The sequence below is a fragment of the Crinia signifera genome, chromosome 2, assembly GCF_055691185.1.
Source record: "Crinia signifera chromosome 2, ASM5569118v1, whole genome shotgun sequence".
In the NCBI taxonomy this organism is placed as follows: domain Eukaryota; kingdom Metazoa; phylum Chordata; class Amphibia; order Anura; family Myobatrachidae; genus Crinia; species Crinia signifera.
Window position 1 is genome coordinate 256,815,492 of NC_139218.1, and position 17,276 is coordinate 256,832,767.

At 37.7% G+C, this 17,276-nt stretch overlaps 1 protein-coding gene across 13 annotated transcripts in view; it reads left to right on the forward strand.

Moving 5' to 3' along the window:
- DMD (dystrophin) overlaps positions 1 to 17,276 on the forward strand; it is a 1,973,025-nt gene that overhangs the window by 856,550 nt on the left and 1,099,199 nt on the right. For 12 of the 13 annotated variants that reach the window (XR_014470468.1, XM_083174338.1, XM_083174337.1 and 9 more), the window contains 2 exons: positions 1,404 to 1,556; positions 3,872 to 4,054. Coding sequence is in view for 12 of the 13 variants with exons in the window: in XM_083174338.1 (XP_083030464.1) it covers positions 1,404 to 1,556; positions 3,872 to 4,054 (336 nt within the window). In the remaining variant the exon portion in view is untranslated. The remainder of the gene's footprint in view (positions 1 to 1,403; positions 1,557 to 3,871; positions 4,055 to 17,276) is intronic. The other variant, XM_083174345.1, reaches the window with a different exon arrangement.

The window sequence follows — 17,276 nt, forward strand, 5'->3', positions numbered from 1 at the left end:
AGGAACTTTTTTAATGTATTAATGTTCCTATTATTTGTTAAAATCAGGTTGTTTCAACTGCCCCTGAGAAGTTTCATGTATAGATTGTTATATAATTAATTAATGGTTTATATTAAGGCATTAAGAGAACAACCAACCCAGAGTATATTCTAAGATATTACCCAGGTAAATATTTTTATTCCTGATATTTCTACTGGAAGCTAGAGATGTCATATTGTATATAGAGATTTAGCATTATCTTTAATTATGACAAAATGTCCTTTAAATCTGTCCGATAGGGCACTTCATTATTGGTTGTGTTTTCGAGAAGTGAGGTCATTGATTTTCATTTTTTGTTAGTCAATAAAGGCATTCACCCTTGACAGATAAAAACTCAAAGGAATATTGATTACTTTAAGAAAATTCAAACAGACTTATATTAAATTCTCATAGCAGTTATTTGGACTTGGAAATGGCCTCTGAATATCAAGAATGTTTTTTTATTTTCTTGTTCGCTGTAGAGCATTCTGTTGCTCATACACTATTTTTAAACCAAAATAAATAAATTTGTCATGTAATCTAATTTATAAAGCGTACATTATTATGTGAACTGTGTAGTCACAAGATCAATAGGTACATGTGTGCATCATTGTGGTATACACAAAGGATTTAAATATCAGATGGTAAGTGATATCGTTTTCCTACGTGTGAGAGAGCTTGCATTAAAGCCGCAGCTATTGTATGATCAGAGTAGAACTTCTTGGGTTAAATTGACAGCATCTCTAAGTTGTATTATTTTGTATCGTCCTCTATCAACTCCAACAACTTTCTGACCTCTGTATAAATCATTTAACAAACACAATCATTTAAACATTTTTGTTTTTGTAAAATCTGAATCTAAAAAAATTTGAAATATTCAATGGTTTCTTCATTTGTAAATGTCTGTGTTTTTCAATTCAAAAAGTAATATACTATATGTAATTAGCAAATGGAATGTAAAGTAAGTTCCATATTATAGTAACAGCATAAGCTGGCGAGAAATAACATTTCCACCCAGTAATCCGAGAAAATTGTAGATGAATATTGGGGGTAATTCATCTACAGCAACTTGTTTACATTTGAATGCAGCTTTTATTTATATGCACAACCCTCTGTGACTATATTCTGAATTATAGCTGTAGCAGCCACATTAATACATAAAATCTTTTGATTAAATGAGTTCCTTTGTGATGTAGCCAATGAACTCTGTCACTCTGAGTTCATATACTATATTCCATGAAAGGGTAGCAGTTGTGTTTATGCAGGGATTAGTGCCTTGTTGAAAAGTGTATACAATGATTGAAAATAACTAGTTAATTGCAAACTATTTGTGATTTAAAATCAGAATTTACATGCACATATATTGTCATTCATTATATAAATAGGATTTGAGATCACAAAGAAGAAAAAAAGCTTTGGAGATTTCTCATCAATGGTATCAGTATAAGAGACAATCTGATGATTTACTGAAATGTTTGGATGACATTGAGAAAAAAATAGCTAGTCTTCCAGAACCAAAAGATGAGCAGAAGCTTAAGGTATTCCTATGTATGTGTGTATGTGTATGAACAATATAATTAATGCACGCCATAACTAGTTCACTTTTTAAGACACCAGTGAATGCAGTGTAGAACAAGATGCATAGCACTCTCAGTACTGCAAATAACAACTGTAATATATATATATACATGTTACTCTCATGTGGATGAATTTGAACATTTGTCAATGCTCCAATCCTGCAATTGTTATAAACTATTTAGGTATCATGTATCCGAATTTACACTGCATGTTACACTGGGACTTTTTTTTTTAACAATGTCTGTTGTTGCACGTACTAAAATAGGTTGATCACTGATACATATGTGCCTACAAATCCCAACATGCCCTACAGGCTTTATTTTTATAATAAATTGAAGATTTGTGATTTGATTCAATATATATTCAACAACTGTCCCAATATAACAACTCATCCAGCGAGCCCAAACGACACTATCTTTATATGAATTGGACAGCCACAGGTTGCCCACATTAGTAACATGCTCTTTGTTGTATAGACATACGTTACAACAATCTAAGCTGGTTTACTTACTAGAACATTATGGAGTGAAGTAAACCTCATTATTTAATAACAAAAATTGTAATCAATGTAGACTTTGTATAAAACATACATACATAGTTCATATAGTGGCATAAAACTACAGTAAATGACTTATTGATATTCATTATTTTGCTGTATGTTTATTTAAGAAAATCTCCATCCATTTTCTTCTAGCTTATATATTTCAAAGATCATTTAGTGTAGTACAGTATACTATGTCAGTATTCAAAATGATGATATTCAGAATGTTAACTTGACTCCACATTCAGAATGTCAACAAGTTTACAACATGCTGACTGTGAAGGTCGACATTTTGAATGTTGATAATGTGCTTTCAAAGTAAGTATAACCCTAATCATAACCTAACCCTAACCTTTAAACTGTCAACATTGAAACTGTGGACATTCCCAAAGTCAACATTCTGACAATGTCAAGATTAAGTTGCTTGTTGTATGTCAACATTCTGTACATGCCATCATTCTGAATGTCGACATTGTGACTGATTACATATTTTACAATATAAATGACATTGCTGCAGTATGACTGAAATAAAGGCTATCTTTGAACTAGTGGCAATGCCAAAGGCAGGAAACAGTTGAACAGGATCCTGTTTACCAGGATGCAGCAGGCTTTTATATATATTCTCTTGAGTAAGAATCCTGCTAAACAGCTCCTGTTCGACTGCATCCTGCGAAAATGAAATGTGTAGACGCAGAAGTAGAATTACATGTGCAGGTTCCTTCCTGCCTAACAGGTCCCTTTAAAAGAGTCCTGTCAAAAGGCAATGTGTAGACGCAGCCCAAGATGGGGCTGCAGCACAGCTCAAAATTCAAATAGCGGAAAAAACTAACTGCCAGCGAGTCATTTTGGGATGACAGTTGCTGCGGCTCTCCTATTTGAATTTTCAACTGTGCTGCAGCCCATCTGCAGCTTCCACTGTTGTAATGATTAACTGATAAGAAAATTAAGCAGTAGTCTTATGACAGAGGTAAAGGGTGAGCTTGTTGTCCACCAGTGCTATATGTCAAATAGGTCAATTGATTAATTAAGCAGATGTTCAAAACAGATTTAGCTGTTGCTTTTCAAAGTAAGAGAGATAGTAAATGAATAATCTTGATTAGCACAAATCAGAACTGTAAAATGGTTGGAGATTGGTTTGTTAAGCACTAGCTCTTCATTCTAGCCTGTTAAACCCTTAATGATCCTGTTGATTGTAATAATATTAACTCGTGTTATTGTGTATCTTTGTTCCAGATGAACTAATGACTAACAGTACGTGGATGACTTCTTTCTCATATTAGCACACTCCATTCTTCACCACATGTCCATATGTTATTGTCCAGTCACTCCAAATTGTCCTTTGCCTCCAAAGAGTTATGTTTATCACCCTTTTATTTTGCTTCATTATTGCTTTGATTTGCCATTAGTTAGCAAAATATATAAAAAAATATATTTTGTTTGTTTAAAAGGCATAAAAATTAACACGAGTAAAACTAAAAGTTTACATGTCCATGTAAACAAGACATGTAGCTGAATCATAGAAAGCAAGGAGCTAAATACAGCCAAAATGTTGTGTTGTTTTTACATCAGTCTATTAGCATATTTTTTTGTTATATTGTTTATTTGTTTATTATAATAAAAGTCTAAAAAGAAACAAGTGACAGTTTTGCCAGAAATATTTGCTGCTACTTCTAATGCAAGTTCATTAATTAGCTAGCTAACTGCCCTGGACCCTGTATTGGTTTTGCTCACTAGGAGATTGATGGAGAATTGGAAAAGAAGAAAGAAGAGCTGAATGCAGTACACAGACAAGCCGAACGTTTGTCTAAGGATGGGGCTGCCAAGGCGGTGGAGCCAACTCTGATCCATCTTAACAAACGCTGGCAAGAAATTGAGAGCAAATTTGCTCCATTCCGAAGACTGCACTATGCACAAATTGTGAGTTACAACGGCAAACCTCATTGTTTGCAACTAACCAGATTCTACTAATAAGCTAGGACTTTGTCAACTAGACCCACGAATACCCCTATATACAGTGCTCTAGCACAGTCCCTACTATTTTATACAATTTCATCTAATTTAACATCTTTACACAAGTCAACTTAATACAGTCATTTTTTTATACATGTTAAATTTGATTTGCTTCATTCATCTTATCATAACATCTCAAAGAGTATAGCATGCAATATTTATCATTGTAAATCACAGAAATGAGAGTGGTAGGATTCCTATTATTCATTTCATGCTAATTTTATTTTATATATGAACGGTGCATATATATATATATATATATATATATATATATATATATATATATTACAGTCCACCAATATACTGTTCAGTACAATGGGCCTAATTCATACTTATTTACAGACGTGGGGCAGAATGCAGACTCGCGATTATCCGCACATTCGGATTATTACAAGGCCCGCATGTGCAGAATGGGCCTTGCAATGTCACCCGTAGTTTCCCTCTGCTGCTGCCTAATTAATAGACAGCAGCATTAGGGGTGGAGAAGAGCAGTGGGAGGCTTGCATTAAAAAAAGATGGGCATTTTGTTCCTATTTTCTGAGAGGGGAGAGCCAAGGGTTTACAGTCAACATGTAGACTTCCTGTCCTTGCAGCCCATTTCTGTTAGCTTACTCAGCTGTCTGTCTGTGTAGTCACGATGTTGAATCCCAGCTTTTGACATCAGCCACAATGCTGGGATTGCAGCTGCATGCAAGAGGTTTCTCTTCTACTGAGCCATTTCCTATATGCCCCGCCTAGATATTGGATGGAAATTCAATGCTGGCATGCGGCATTGTATTTACCTCCATCTCCAAAATAAGTTTTGTGTGCAGTTGATATCTAAAATTAATGATAATTATTGCTATAAAAAATCAACTAATTTGTTTCTGTTTTGCAAATCATTGTTAGATTTATATTTTTTCAGCCTTTTGATGAAAATAAGGCTGCTATTAATATACTTGTCTACAGGAAAACTGAGCTCACCTGCAACAGCTGCTCTTACAATATTTATTGCTATTAGCATTGAGCTGTGCTGTCCATTTATTGGTGCTAATTACAAATAGTGAACACTTAAGATTTTGACTTATTATTGCTCAGTGATATATCTCACAGTGACCATAGCGCACAGTGTTCCATTTTTTAAGTGACTTTTCAGTATCGGCTGACAAGTCACCATTGAAAAGTCTCAATCGCGAAACATGCTTCTGCACCCAGCGACCAGTACAGGGCTTGTTTCCAGAGCTTGCACCTAGCGATATTGCCCTGAAAACAGGGGGATATGGGTGCTCAGCGACCACTTATCCAGAAATTCTAGCTAATATCACCCTGTGTGTACAGGGCTGTAGTGCTGTAGAAATACTTATTAGTCATCTTAGTAATTGGCGTTTAAACACTGAGTCCTACCCAGTAAAAGGTGCTATATAAATAACTTAGCATTGTTGTTATTATTACTATTATTATTATTATTATTATTATTAATATGACTTGGTCTTTTAACGTTGCTTCTTGCAAGCGTAATGTGTTGTTAAAGTAAGATTAGAGATCACTGGTAACTTGGTAACATTTAAACATAAAATTGTTCTTTATTAAATCCAGAAATGAATAATGCATTATATTATTAAATAATGCGACATGAGTTTGGGGGTGGTTGGTCGCGGGTGTGCTGAGGGAAGTAGAGCAGAGAAAACAGTTGAACATAATGAAAAGTTAGTGGACAAGGCCTGTGAAAAACAGAAAATATGTTAAAGTAAATGTACAATACAATTATATAAATAATGAAAACAAGTATTTTAATATATGATCCCTTTTATATAAATGTATATAAGGATGTACAGTATACAGGAAAATGTGACTACATTTTGACATTTACAGTATTTCACTGTATATTTTTATGTTTTAACCTCAAAAGATTGTGCTGTTTTGAGACATACAAATCCTAAAGGTATATCTCATTAATCTCAGACTTCAGATAATGTGAGCTATGGATTGTACAGAATTCATTTATGCATGATTTCAGTAGCTTGCTCTGAACCTTTAGATTTTCCATACGGGTGTGGTATGACACACCGACAGTCGGGATTCCGACAGTCATTTCTCCGACGTCGGAATCCCGACTGCACAGCGGGGGAGCGCAATGAAGCCCCTTGCGGGCTCGGTGGCGAGCTGTGCTCGCCACCTACTTTATTCACCCTCTATGAGGGTCGTGGAATGTCGGGGAGCCGCCCGGCACCCTTCCATACTGGAAGTTCCAGTACACTTTCCCAGCCTAAGCCTAGAATGACACAGTTATCATACATAGGGCGGTATTCAATCTGTGCCAATATATTCCACAGGTGGAAATATCAGCACTTACTTGTTCAATGCTACCATTTACGACAGAATTGAAGGCTGTCAGTTTCATATTTTTTTTAAGGTAGAACTGTTTTGTCGGAAACGGCTGAGGGTTGTCAAATGCGCGCCCATTTTTTGGACAAGGCGCAGCCGTTTTTGGCGATCCACCTACTTTACAAGACGCAACAATTGGAACATTGAATGCTGACTGTCGGGTTAGTGTACGACGCTGTCGAAAATGGCTGGGATTCTGACTGTCAGGACGTTCTGGATTGACTGCCACCCATAAGTGGAAAATTAACCATTACTATATAATCAATGATATACTAAGAAAACTTCTCTTTATCAAAACTTTAGAATTGTCACGAATATTACATTAGCCTGTCTCTTGGAAGGAAACATCTGCCTCGGTTACAGTGGCTTGTCAGCTGCAAGGTCAGAAGTAAAAGTCACAAATAGCATGCTATACAGTAAATATTAATAGAAATAACATAAGGGGGGGTGCTGTTCAATCTCCAAAAACAATATAAAATGTACCGGTATCTGTGCCAGATGCAATAAACTCGATAACAAGTGTCACGTTTAATATAGATCTCAAGACAGAGAATTTGGAAGCAGATCAAAAAGAAAAAGAAAAGTGTCATTCTTAGATGCAAACTTTCATATAGTTGATGTGTAATATATTATTCTATACAGTATTTCACTTTTTATCAATTTGCTTCAAAAGCAAACTTTATTATACTAGTATCTTAAAGAGCAAAGCAGCCAGCCTTGCGTAACCCTGTCACCACCATGCTTGGTATTTTGTAAAAAGAAAAGGATGTAATCCCCTACATACACAATGAATCTCTTTACTCTCAGTATAGTTAAATTGCAATTATTAAAATACAGAATATCAGTGCAGTGTATTTTAATTGTTGCCATTTGCAATTTTTTTATTATAGTACTATTGTTTTAGTATAGTATGTTTTACTTTATTTTATTTTCCTTTGTTCTTTATTTTTTTAAATTGGGGGGTCACAGACCGCACCCCCATTTTGAGAAACATTTATTTGCATTTCTATTTAGAGTTGAACACATTATTGCCTAATTTTTTTCCTATCTTTTTGGGGTATTTTAGTTAGCCAATATCTCACCACCTAAAGTATACATCTTTGTATTACAGTTCTGTATATACTCAATTTATCCTGTTCTTGTGGTGACACCCGGCAAGGAAATGAACCATCTACATATGCTTGGTTATAAAATGGTGTCTAATTTACAGAGCATGAAGCATCTGTGGTTTCATATAGGACTATTTTGTTGTCCAGGGAATATTCTGGCTAGTTAGCCATCACATGTAACAACCACATCTAATTATAAGCATCACTTGTGTCTATCATTGAAACAAGTTGAATGGACATAGGGGTCAGTCATATTAGATTCCTCTCTCTTGGCTCAGACGCACTTGCTCATGCCACAAGGGAAGTCATTGCGTAGATTTAAATATGGTCATTTTTCACAACCTGCTACAGCATGCCATGTTTTCTAAATCCTCTGATGCAAACAATGCATTTTCAGTGCCCAGCTTTACAAGAAAACAATCAAAGAATAAATAACCCAAGATATGTACAGTGGCAAGAGAATGTGTTCTGGCACAAGAGCCAGCTAAGCCAAATAATGTCCATCTGTATAAACCTTTGTCTTTCTGATCACGGCCATATGCTGCCCTATCCCTACTCCTGATGTTCCAAAGTCAGAGAAAATAGTGTTTGCTGATGCACCAAAGGCAGCAACATGTTCTGCGTTCTATTCAGCGCCAACCAATTGTGTATCACTTGAACAAAGGATAAACTTTGCTAATAAAAATTGTTGTTATAAATGTTATAATATGCAGAGAATGTTGCAGTATGTTCACAAAGAAGAGCAGAAAATAGTAAGGGCATTCTATTTGACATTATTCCTACTTGCAGCCATAAATTGCATCTTATCAATGATATAATATTAATATACATTGGGCTATATTAACCCCTTCAGTGGTGGGGTTTTTTTTTGGGAGCGCTCCCCACTGGGCGAGTTTTTTATGGGGAGCGCTCCCTTTAAAAAAAAAACACCACTACCCCCCTGGGTCCGGGCAGCGCCGCTGAACTGTCAATCAGCGGCTGCCCGGACCTGCGCCCCCCGCGCCGCATCGCTGTCCCCGGCAGCCGGCTTGTCATAAGCCAGCGCCGGGGACTTCTATTGAACACCCGGAGGGGAGGGGGGAGGAGGAGGCGACGCCGCAGAGGGGAGGGAGCCGGGCAGCGCGACGCTGCCTGAGATCAGAGTGAACTCAGCAGCGCTGCCCGGCTCCAAACAGTGGCAATCCTGAGAATTTTCCGGGCTTGCCAGACTGGGCACTGAGGCACAGCCCGGAAAATTCTCGGGATTGCCACTGAAGAGGTTAATAACATAGGGCCTTATTCTAGTCCACTCTCACAGGCAAATTTGTTCTAAAAATGGACAAAACCATGTGCACTGCAGGTGGGGCAGATGTAACTTGTGCAGAGAGAGTTAGATTTGGGTGGGGTTTTACATCAAAGTGATATCTACTGTATAAATAAAAATAGTGTAAAAATAAAGCAGTCAGTATTTTCCCTGCACAGAAACAAGATAAGTCACCCAAATCGAATTCTCTTTGCACAAGTTACATCTGCCCCACCTGCAGTGCATATGGTTTTGTCCATTTGAGAAGGAATTTGCCTCTGAGAGTGAACCAGAATAAGGCCCATAGTACAGAGGCAGAACTCTGGGAGGCAATGGAGTCATCTGACGCCAGGCTGCTGCTCCCAAAGGGGCACCTCTCTTCCCCTGGTAGTTTTAATCAGTTAATTTAAAGCCATATGCCACTTCTATGGCTGCCTCCCCCACCTAGCAGGACTTTAGATGTCACACTCTTTATTTTAAACTTTACATACATACATACATACATACATACATACATACACACACATGCCTACATATATTTAAATAAGGTGGTGTTTATATGTGTGTGTGTGGGGGGGGGGCACCAATACTTATCTTGCCTCCGGGCAACTGGGACGAACATATGCCACTGACATAGTGCAACATTTTACCTTTGACCTAACATGATTGACATATGCATGCTATCTTATTTAAAAAATCAGAACAAAGTGCTGGAAATTACTTACTTACTTCTTGAAGCATATGAATTTCATATGAGTTATACAAACCCAGTAGGAGGCTTATGCTCTCAAAGCTGTAGGGATTTAATAGTTTGCAGATAACTGATTAATTAAAAAAAAAAAACTTCATATATTACTGATTAAGTCAAACACAGGCAAAAGTCTTCACTTGGGCTAATCCATGAAATGAAAAGGGATAATGACATTCATTCTACATACAGTACAATGGCCCTTATTCTAATCGGCTCGGTACGGCCCGCGTGCGGCCGTACCGCCGATGTTTTCTCTCTGCACATGCGCAGAGGTCACTCTGCGCATGTGCAGGGGAATTCTCCGTGGTAAAAATTTAGACGCCGCAAAGGGGGCGTATAGGGGCGTGAGGGGCTTCATCCCCTCATTTCCCTATGTGTACGCCCCGCGTTTCATGGGCGTTCCCATGCAAACGCGGGGCGTACGCATGGTAATGAGGGCATGACGCCACTCATGGGGGCGGAAAGCTGACGTCGCCGGATGTCAGCTTTCAGCCCCCATACAAGCTACCACACGGACGATTGTCCGTGTGGTCTCAGCTTGCGGGAGCTGCCGCGGCGTGCGGTCCTGCCTTCGATGGTCGTCGACCATCGAATGCAGGGGGCAGCTCCCAGCATGGTGGAGGCGTACGCCTCCACCATTTTCGTGCGGTTCGCCAGCCGTCCGTGTACGGACGGCCGTGGCGAACCGTATGGTGGGCGGGGATTCGTCTGGTGCGGTCGGAGCCGCATATGCGGCTCGACCGCACCAACCAGAATAAGGGCCCATGTGATCTCTAATTACAGTGTAACAGTATTAGAAACTATTATATGCCTATATAAACTTGCACAGTCTACACCTCAGAGAAATCCATTGGATGACAGAAATAACTCTAAACTTTATTCCTGTTTCCATAATATATCATGTGCAAAAAAACATTTTGACTATTAATATAATAGAGACATAAACAGTAGTCCAAATTCTAAAAACATTCTCACATCTGACCATGATAATCTGGTTCCCCGATATCACAAACATTCTTGGAAAATACTGGCCCTGGTTTTCATAAGCATCCACAATAAAATTATCTATAGAGTCTCTACTGATGATGGGGGAGGGGGGGGCACACTAGCCCAGCGATCAGGTAGATGCTGCCTCACTGCTGCAGCATCCGCATTTCCACCGCCCCTGTACATGGCTGTGAATGCGTTCGTAGCCATAGCCACTCCCAGAAAATGCTGCACAAACACCTGCAGGTTGTCAATCATCCTGCGGTGTCCAGCAGGCAGGTTGCCTTCAGACGAATGGCTCTCGCATGCGCATTGTGGACCACGTGCATGTGTGGCCGTTCAATAATTAACAGGGCTGCAAAAATGCGCAAGGAAATGCGAATCTGCCTCAGAGTCGAGGAAACATCTTCAGGCATAGAGGGATTACTGGTAAGAAATCTCCAGTTTTTTTAAAGCGGCAATCATTTACACTGCTAAACCAGTTTGATTTTGAAGTGTAAATGATTGCCGCTTTAAAAAAACTGGAGATTTCTCACCAAATCTCTCACTTTCTGAAAATCTCATCCTATTAAATCTCACCCCTTGTGCCTTATTTGAAACATTCAGTGAAATAAATGAATGCAGATTTTCACTATATATCTGTTGCTACTCAAGAAATAAGAGTTATTGGGGAAATAAAAGCAGACAGTTAATACTTCTGCTGAACAAGTTGGAGGTATCAGAACAGAAAAAACAACCCTGATGAAGTCAACATTTTGAGAAAACACATTGGGAATGTTTGGAATTAGAGCTGATTGTTAGAAGAAAAATATATATCTATTGATGTTAGAATAGAGTTTTTTAAACTTCATTAAAAAAATAATTTTTATTGTTTTTACTGATTAATATTGTCTGGGTGATCTTGGTGAGAGGGTTCTATATCAGAAGAAGATGATCTAATCACCCTTTATTAAAAGATAAATAATCCTTTTTGAATAAATAGAAAGCACCACCGAACAACACATATAATAACCACTCCCAGTGACTTTTTGTAAAAATAAATGCTTACAGTATATACAAACAGAAAATTGCTCTTCAAACAGATGACATTCTTCTTACAATATCTAATCTGTCCACCTCTTTTGTCTTTCTTTTAAATGAAATAAAAAATTTTTTAGCATCATTTAGGATATAAAGGTATTTCCCAGATAATCTTTCGGATGCAGTGAGAGTTGGTTTAGACACAGGACTTATTTTATTTTTTTTTCCATACTAATACGAATATCTAGAATTTACATGACTAAAGTAATCTTTTCTTAGCTGTACTCTTATCAGTCTGAGCCTTGATATTTGGAGCCAAGACTATAATTCCCTGGTAGGTTGCTTCACTTTTGTTAAGACAAATGTCCTTCCCAGTTTTTTATATTTATGTCAGAACCCAGATATTCCTATCCCAACACTCTTCAAATTCCCATAGTACTGAACGTCCCAGTTCATTTTGCGAAGACACACCCTAGGGTTCTGTTTCATACGTTACATAGATGATGCAGAAAGGAGGATGCATTAATTTTTGGCTGCATAGCTCACTCAATGCATTCTATTATGTAGTACATGGTCCAAAAGACTCTGGTCTTTTATGGAGGTTGAGATTCTAAGTATTATCTTGGTCTCCTCTTGCTTCATACTTTAACTTAAGTGCCCAAACTTGGATCATCATGGAACTATATTTTCTCATGCACTCACACTGACAAGACATAAAAAACTTTATAAATGGGCTTAATTTCCTGGACTCATCATTCCACTTCCAATTAATATCTTCTTTTAAGCCATGGCTAGCAAAGGGTATTACATTTATTTATGACTGTATTTCATAAACTTTCATTCTTCATTCAAAACATGTAATGTTAGGCACTAACCACATTTGACGCTCATTGTGTCATGCAGTTTTCCAGCAAAGGTATGATATCTTTATTTTACAAGGAACTTAAAACAACTGAACTCACCAAAAAAAAGACCCTCATGAATATGCCTGGGAGAGGGACCTAAGTAGAAGAAACTTTTGACTCCAAAGACTGGGAAGGCAAAACAATGGCTTCAGTCCCATTTGGGTAAAGATTAAAGAAAAGTGTTTTAAAAACAAATTACTTCAACATTTATTTTGACACCAACTTGCCAAGTTGTAGACATTTGAAAAATTAAAACACCACTCCACTCTTAACAGAATTTGACACATTTATAACATGAAATTTATTGCAAGTATGCTTCTCAACTGCCCCGGGCTTTGTATTTTAATGAAAGCCTACCATTTTAATTGATTTTTCAATCATCTATGGTCCATCCACCATTCTACTTGAACCCTTGTGAAATATAAGTTTTCTTTTAACTTTTGGCCGGTTCACTTGATGTCTTATACTGTATATGCCATATTATCTTGTAAACGTAATATACTGTACAGTATATGTTCATTTTTATTTGGAAACTAAAGTACTGTCATTTCCAAAATATATAATGCATGGTTGCTCTTTGATTTAGTTGTGATCTTTTTATCAGATACAAGTGATAAAGAAATAATTATATTAAAGCAGTACTACAGTAGGTCTCACTTGCAAACTTAGATATCAGAAAATGTCTAATAATGCATTTTATATGTATATCAGTACCACCAAGGTTGGCACAGAGGCTTCAGTGTTCATGACTGGAGGCTGCCACTGTCTCTGTCCAGGTATGAAGAATAGTAGAATAGTAATTACCTAATATCTGCACAAGGCTACAGTCCAACCCAGTCTACAATAATACTGCTGTTTGCTTTGGATATACATATATTGGGGCAATTAATATTGGCAATAACTCTTACATATATACATTAAATATAGTAGCAACATAAGTATTTACTGCTTTTTCAGATCATTACACAGCTTAAACTTTTAACTTCTAAAACTAGAAATATATTTTGGCCACGATACAGATTGTAAAACATATTTTGACTAGAAAATAGTTTTACTTCATTTATCCTCAAAGACAGCTTGATGGGATTGTGATCGCAGAATGTTACTGTTTTTTCAAATGAAGTATTTTTGGTTTTAATACTGATAAAGTTAATACAATTCCTTCCGAGGACCTATCTGTGTGGACTTTGTATCCTTAAACTTGCCTGACTTTCCTCCGGGGGCTCCATTTTTCTCCCCACAATCCAAAAACATGCTGGTAAGTTAGTTGTATGTCTAACATTAGTATGTTACAGTACCTATCGCTGTTGTTGAGGTTACTGTGCATATGTGGATTGGGGTTTTTGTGCGGCATAATGTGAACTGGTTCCACTTACTAGTGTTTCCCACATTTGTGGTTTAACTTTTTAATAAATAAAGTTAGTTGCGCTGTAGCCCCCACAAATCTGAATCCAACCCTGTGGATATAGGCCCTTTTTCTGGTTCATTTACAAAGGCAAATTCCTTCTCAAATGTACAAAACCATGTGCACTGCAGGTGTAACTTGTGCAGAGAGAATTGGATTTGGGTGAGTTATTTTGTTTCTGTGCAGAGAAAATACTGACTGCTTTATTTATACACTGCAATGTAGATCTCACTTTGAAGTAAAGCCCCGCCCAAATCTAATTCTCTCTGCACAAGTTACATCTGCCCCACCTGCAGTGCACATGGTTTTGTCCATTTGAGAAGGAATTTGCCTTTACAGTGAACCAGAATAAGGGCCAGAGATCTTTACATTACAAATGCGAACAATACCATACATCATCGTTGAGCCTCAGAATGATTTTAACAAACTGACAATTTTATTTCTACATACAGTAGTTTTATAAAAAGACTGAAAGCATAGAGGGTCTTATACAGTATATAATGTCCTGATCGCATACATCATAGGGTTGTCTGTTATATACTGTAGTAGTAATAAAGTATGACAGTATATGCTTTGCAGCATGCTGTTCAAGAAGAAATAGTAGTTTAGCCGAGTCAGCTTGCATTTTAGTGCTTATTTGTCCAATCTCTGTTTATTGATGAAGTAGCAAACTTATTGAAAATTCATTACAAAACTAATTCATGGATATATTCCAAATCAGTCTCTTGTCAATTTAAAAATAGCAGTAATGTAGCAAATTATAAAAAGACAATCAGTCTCATTGATAAAGCTGTGATAAATCACAACTGTAAACATCATTTGCAATGCTGTACTGTAGTTCAATTGACTTTTGAGGTAGGATGCCATACAGCAGTCATCCACAGGGTTGCAACCTTTTCCATCTTCTGATGAAAGGAGCTGGGTTGCTCAGGCTGTGTTTTTTCTTTGCATTGTACCTATATTAAAGAAATAAAAAGATATTGTTTTGCTAGCAGCATTTAAGGGTAATAGAGATCACACGGCGGAAAATAAAAACAACTACACCTTTATCTGTTATTTTAAACTTGGAGGTGACAAGGAACCTTAACTTACAGTTTCATTTTATTAAGCTGTCTTTGCAACATTTTATATTGTATGTGTATGTGTATGTGTAATTAGGTACATTTCTAAAAATATACAAACATATGCAAAGTAAAGGTGTGTACACGATTTTACTTTCGATTTGATTTGCTTTCGATTTCCCCAATTCCACCCCCTTTCGATTTGGCCTTTGCTTTCCATTCGATTTCACATTCGTTCTGCACTTTAGCATACTATATCAATTTCAATATCGAATTTGATGTGCATTCAAGGTACAGTGTACACATTCGATTTACTGGATCAAATTCGATATTTCCTTGCCTGCACAGCCTATTTTTCTTTTCGAAATAGATTAACGGGAGCGTGCATCGAATGCAGATCAAAAGCATCTTAAAAAACATTCAATTTCGATTTGATTTTGCTTCTAAAAACATAACCGAATCGAAAACCTGTCAAAATCGAAACGTGTGTACACCCCTTAAAAGTGGTAAATAAAGGCGGTGCTTATTACTCAGCAGTAGACACTGCTTTGATGTGAGAGATTTACCACCGTATTCCTTTCCATTAGTTATAGTGGGAAGTGAAATCAAAGGTGGGGTTTAATGTAAATTGTTAAATCAATGGACCAATTGTAAACACTTTTTGAAGCACAGGAAAACCTAATGCTAACTAAAAGGGAATAGGATAAAATAGAAACGGAAATGAAATATAAAGTTTCACACATGCTTTCCAAATATTTCTATTTAAGAAATATTGACAAATAAATCTCAGAGCATGAGAATAATTGACATGTAGCAACAAAAAAGTTTTAATGTTTATTTTGTGATCATTATTGAAATAAAGGACATCACAAGTATATCTCTGAAAATGAAGGACAATCAACACAATATGAGTGTGGTGCCTTTTGTCAAGATAGGAAGTCTATCAGCCAATACAACATGCCTAGTAGGGCAAGTCCTTTCAGTAAATGCAACTGCTGCTGCTCTGACAAACATACACACACATACGCACACGTACATGTATATTCTACACACACACAATTACACACTTACATACATAAAACCATATAAAGTACACAAACATGCACAGATGATAGATAGATAGAAACATAGAATTTGACGGCAGATAAGAACCATTTGGTCCATCTAGTCTGCCCCTTTTTTATCCTTCAGGTAATCTCAACCCTTTTTAATCCTTATTTCTTTGTAAGGATATTCATATGCCTATCCTAAGCATGTTTAAATTGTTCTACTGTCTTAGCCTCTACCACCTCCAATGGGAGGCTATTCCACTTATCCTCTACCCTTTCCGTGAAGTAATTTTTTCTAACATTTCCCCTGAACCTACCCCCCTCCAGTTTCAGTACATGTCCTCGTGTTCTATTGCTTCTTTTCCTTTGAAGAAAATTTCCAGTACTTGTTTCCTAGAACGGCCACAATCTTGTCCATCGTGTACCTTAAAGTTAAGGTACACGATGGACGCGATGGACCCAATTTCCTTTGAAATCAGGACCATTTTGCCGGCAAAGGCAAAATCGGGAGCATTGCGTCGGGCGCGGGCATTAACATGGCCCGCGACGCGACCGACGCGATGGACGCGATTTTGCCATATGCTTCAATGGCCCTGTCATGGTTAAAAAGTTAACCAACCCCATTGTGAGCGTCATCCCACGATTGACGCCAACCCGAAGCGTGGCGAGCGCAGCGAGCCCGCGAGGGTCGGCGGTGCGCGTCCTCCGACCTTTTCATACCCCTACTATACACGTCGGCATGGAGTTGAGAATATAAAGTGTGGCGAGTGCAGCGAGCCACCGCTGCGCTCGCCACACTTTATATTCTCAACTCCACGCCGACATGGATATTAGGGGTATGAAAAGGTCGGAGGACGCGTACCGCCGCCGCTCGCCACGCTTCGGGGTGGCGTTGAGGGGGTAAAATTGGGGACTACTTTACATTGAGTCCAATGTAAAATAGGGTCCCTGGGGCCCTATTCACATTTGATTCAATGTAAAATCGGGTTGATCGCGTCGGTCGCATCGCATAAGTCTTTCCAGGTAAGTTGTGTTATGTAGGCCATGCACCATTTCAGTTGCCCTTCTTTGTACACTCCCTAACGTATTTATATTCTTCTGAAGATATGGTCTCCAGAACTGGACACAGTATTCCAGATGAGGCCGCACCAATGACCTATAAAGTGGCATTATTACTTATTTTTTTCTGTTACTGA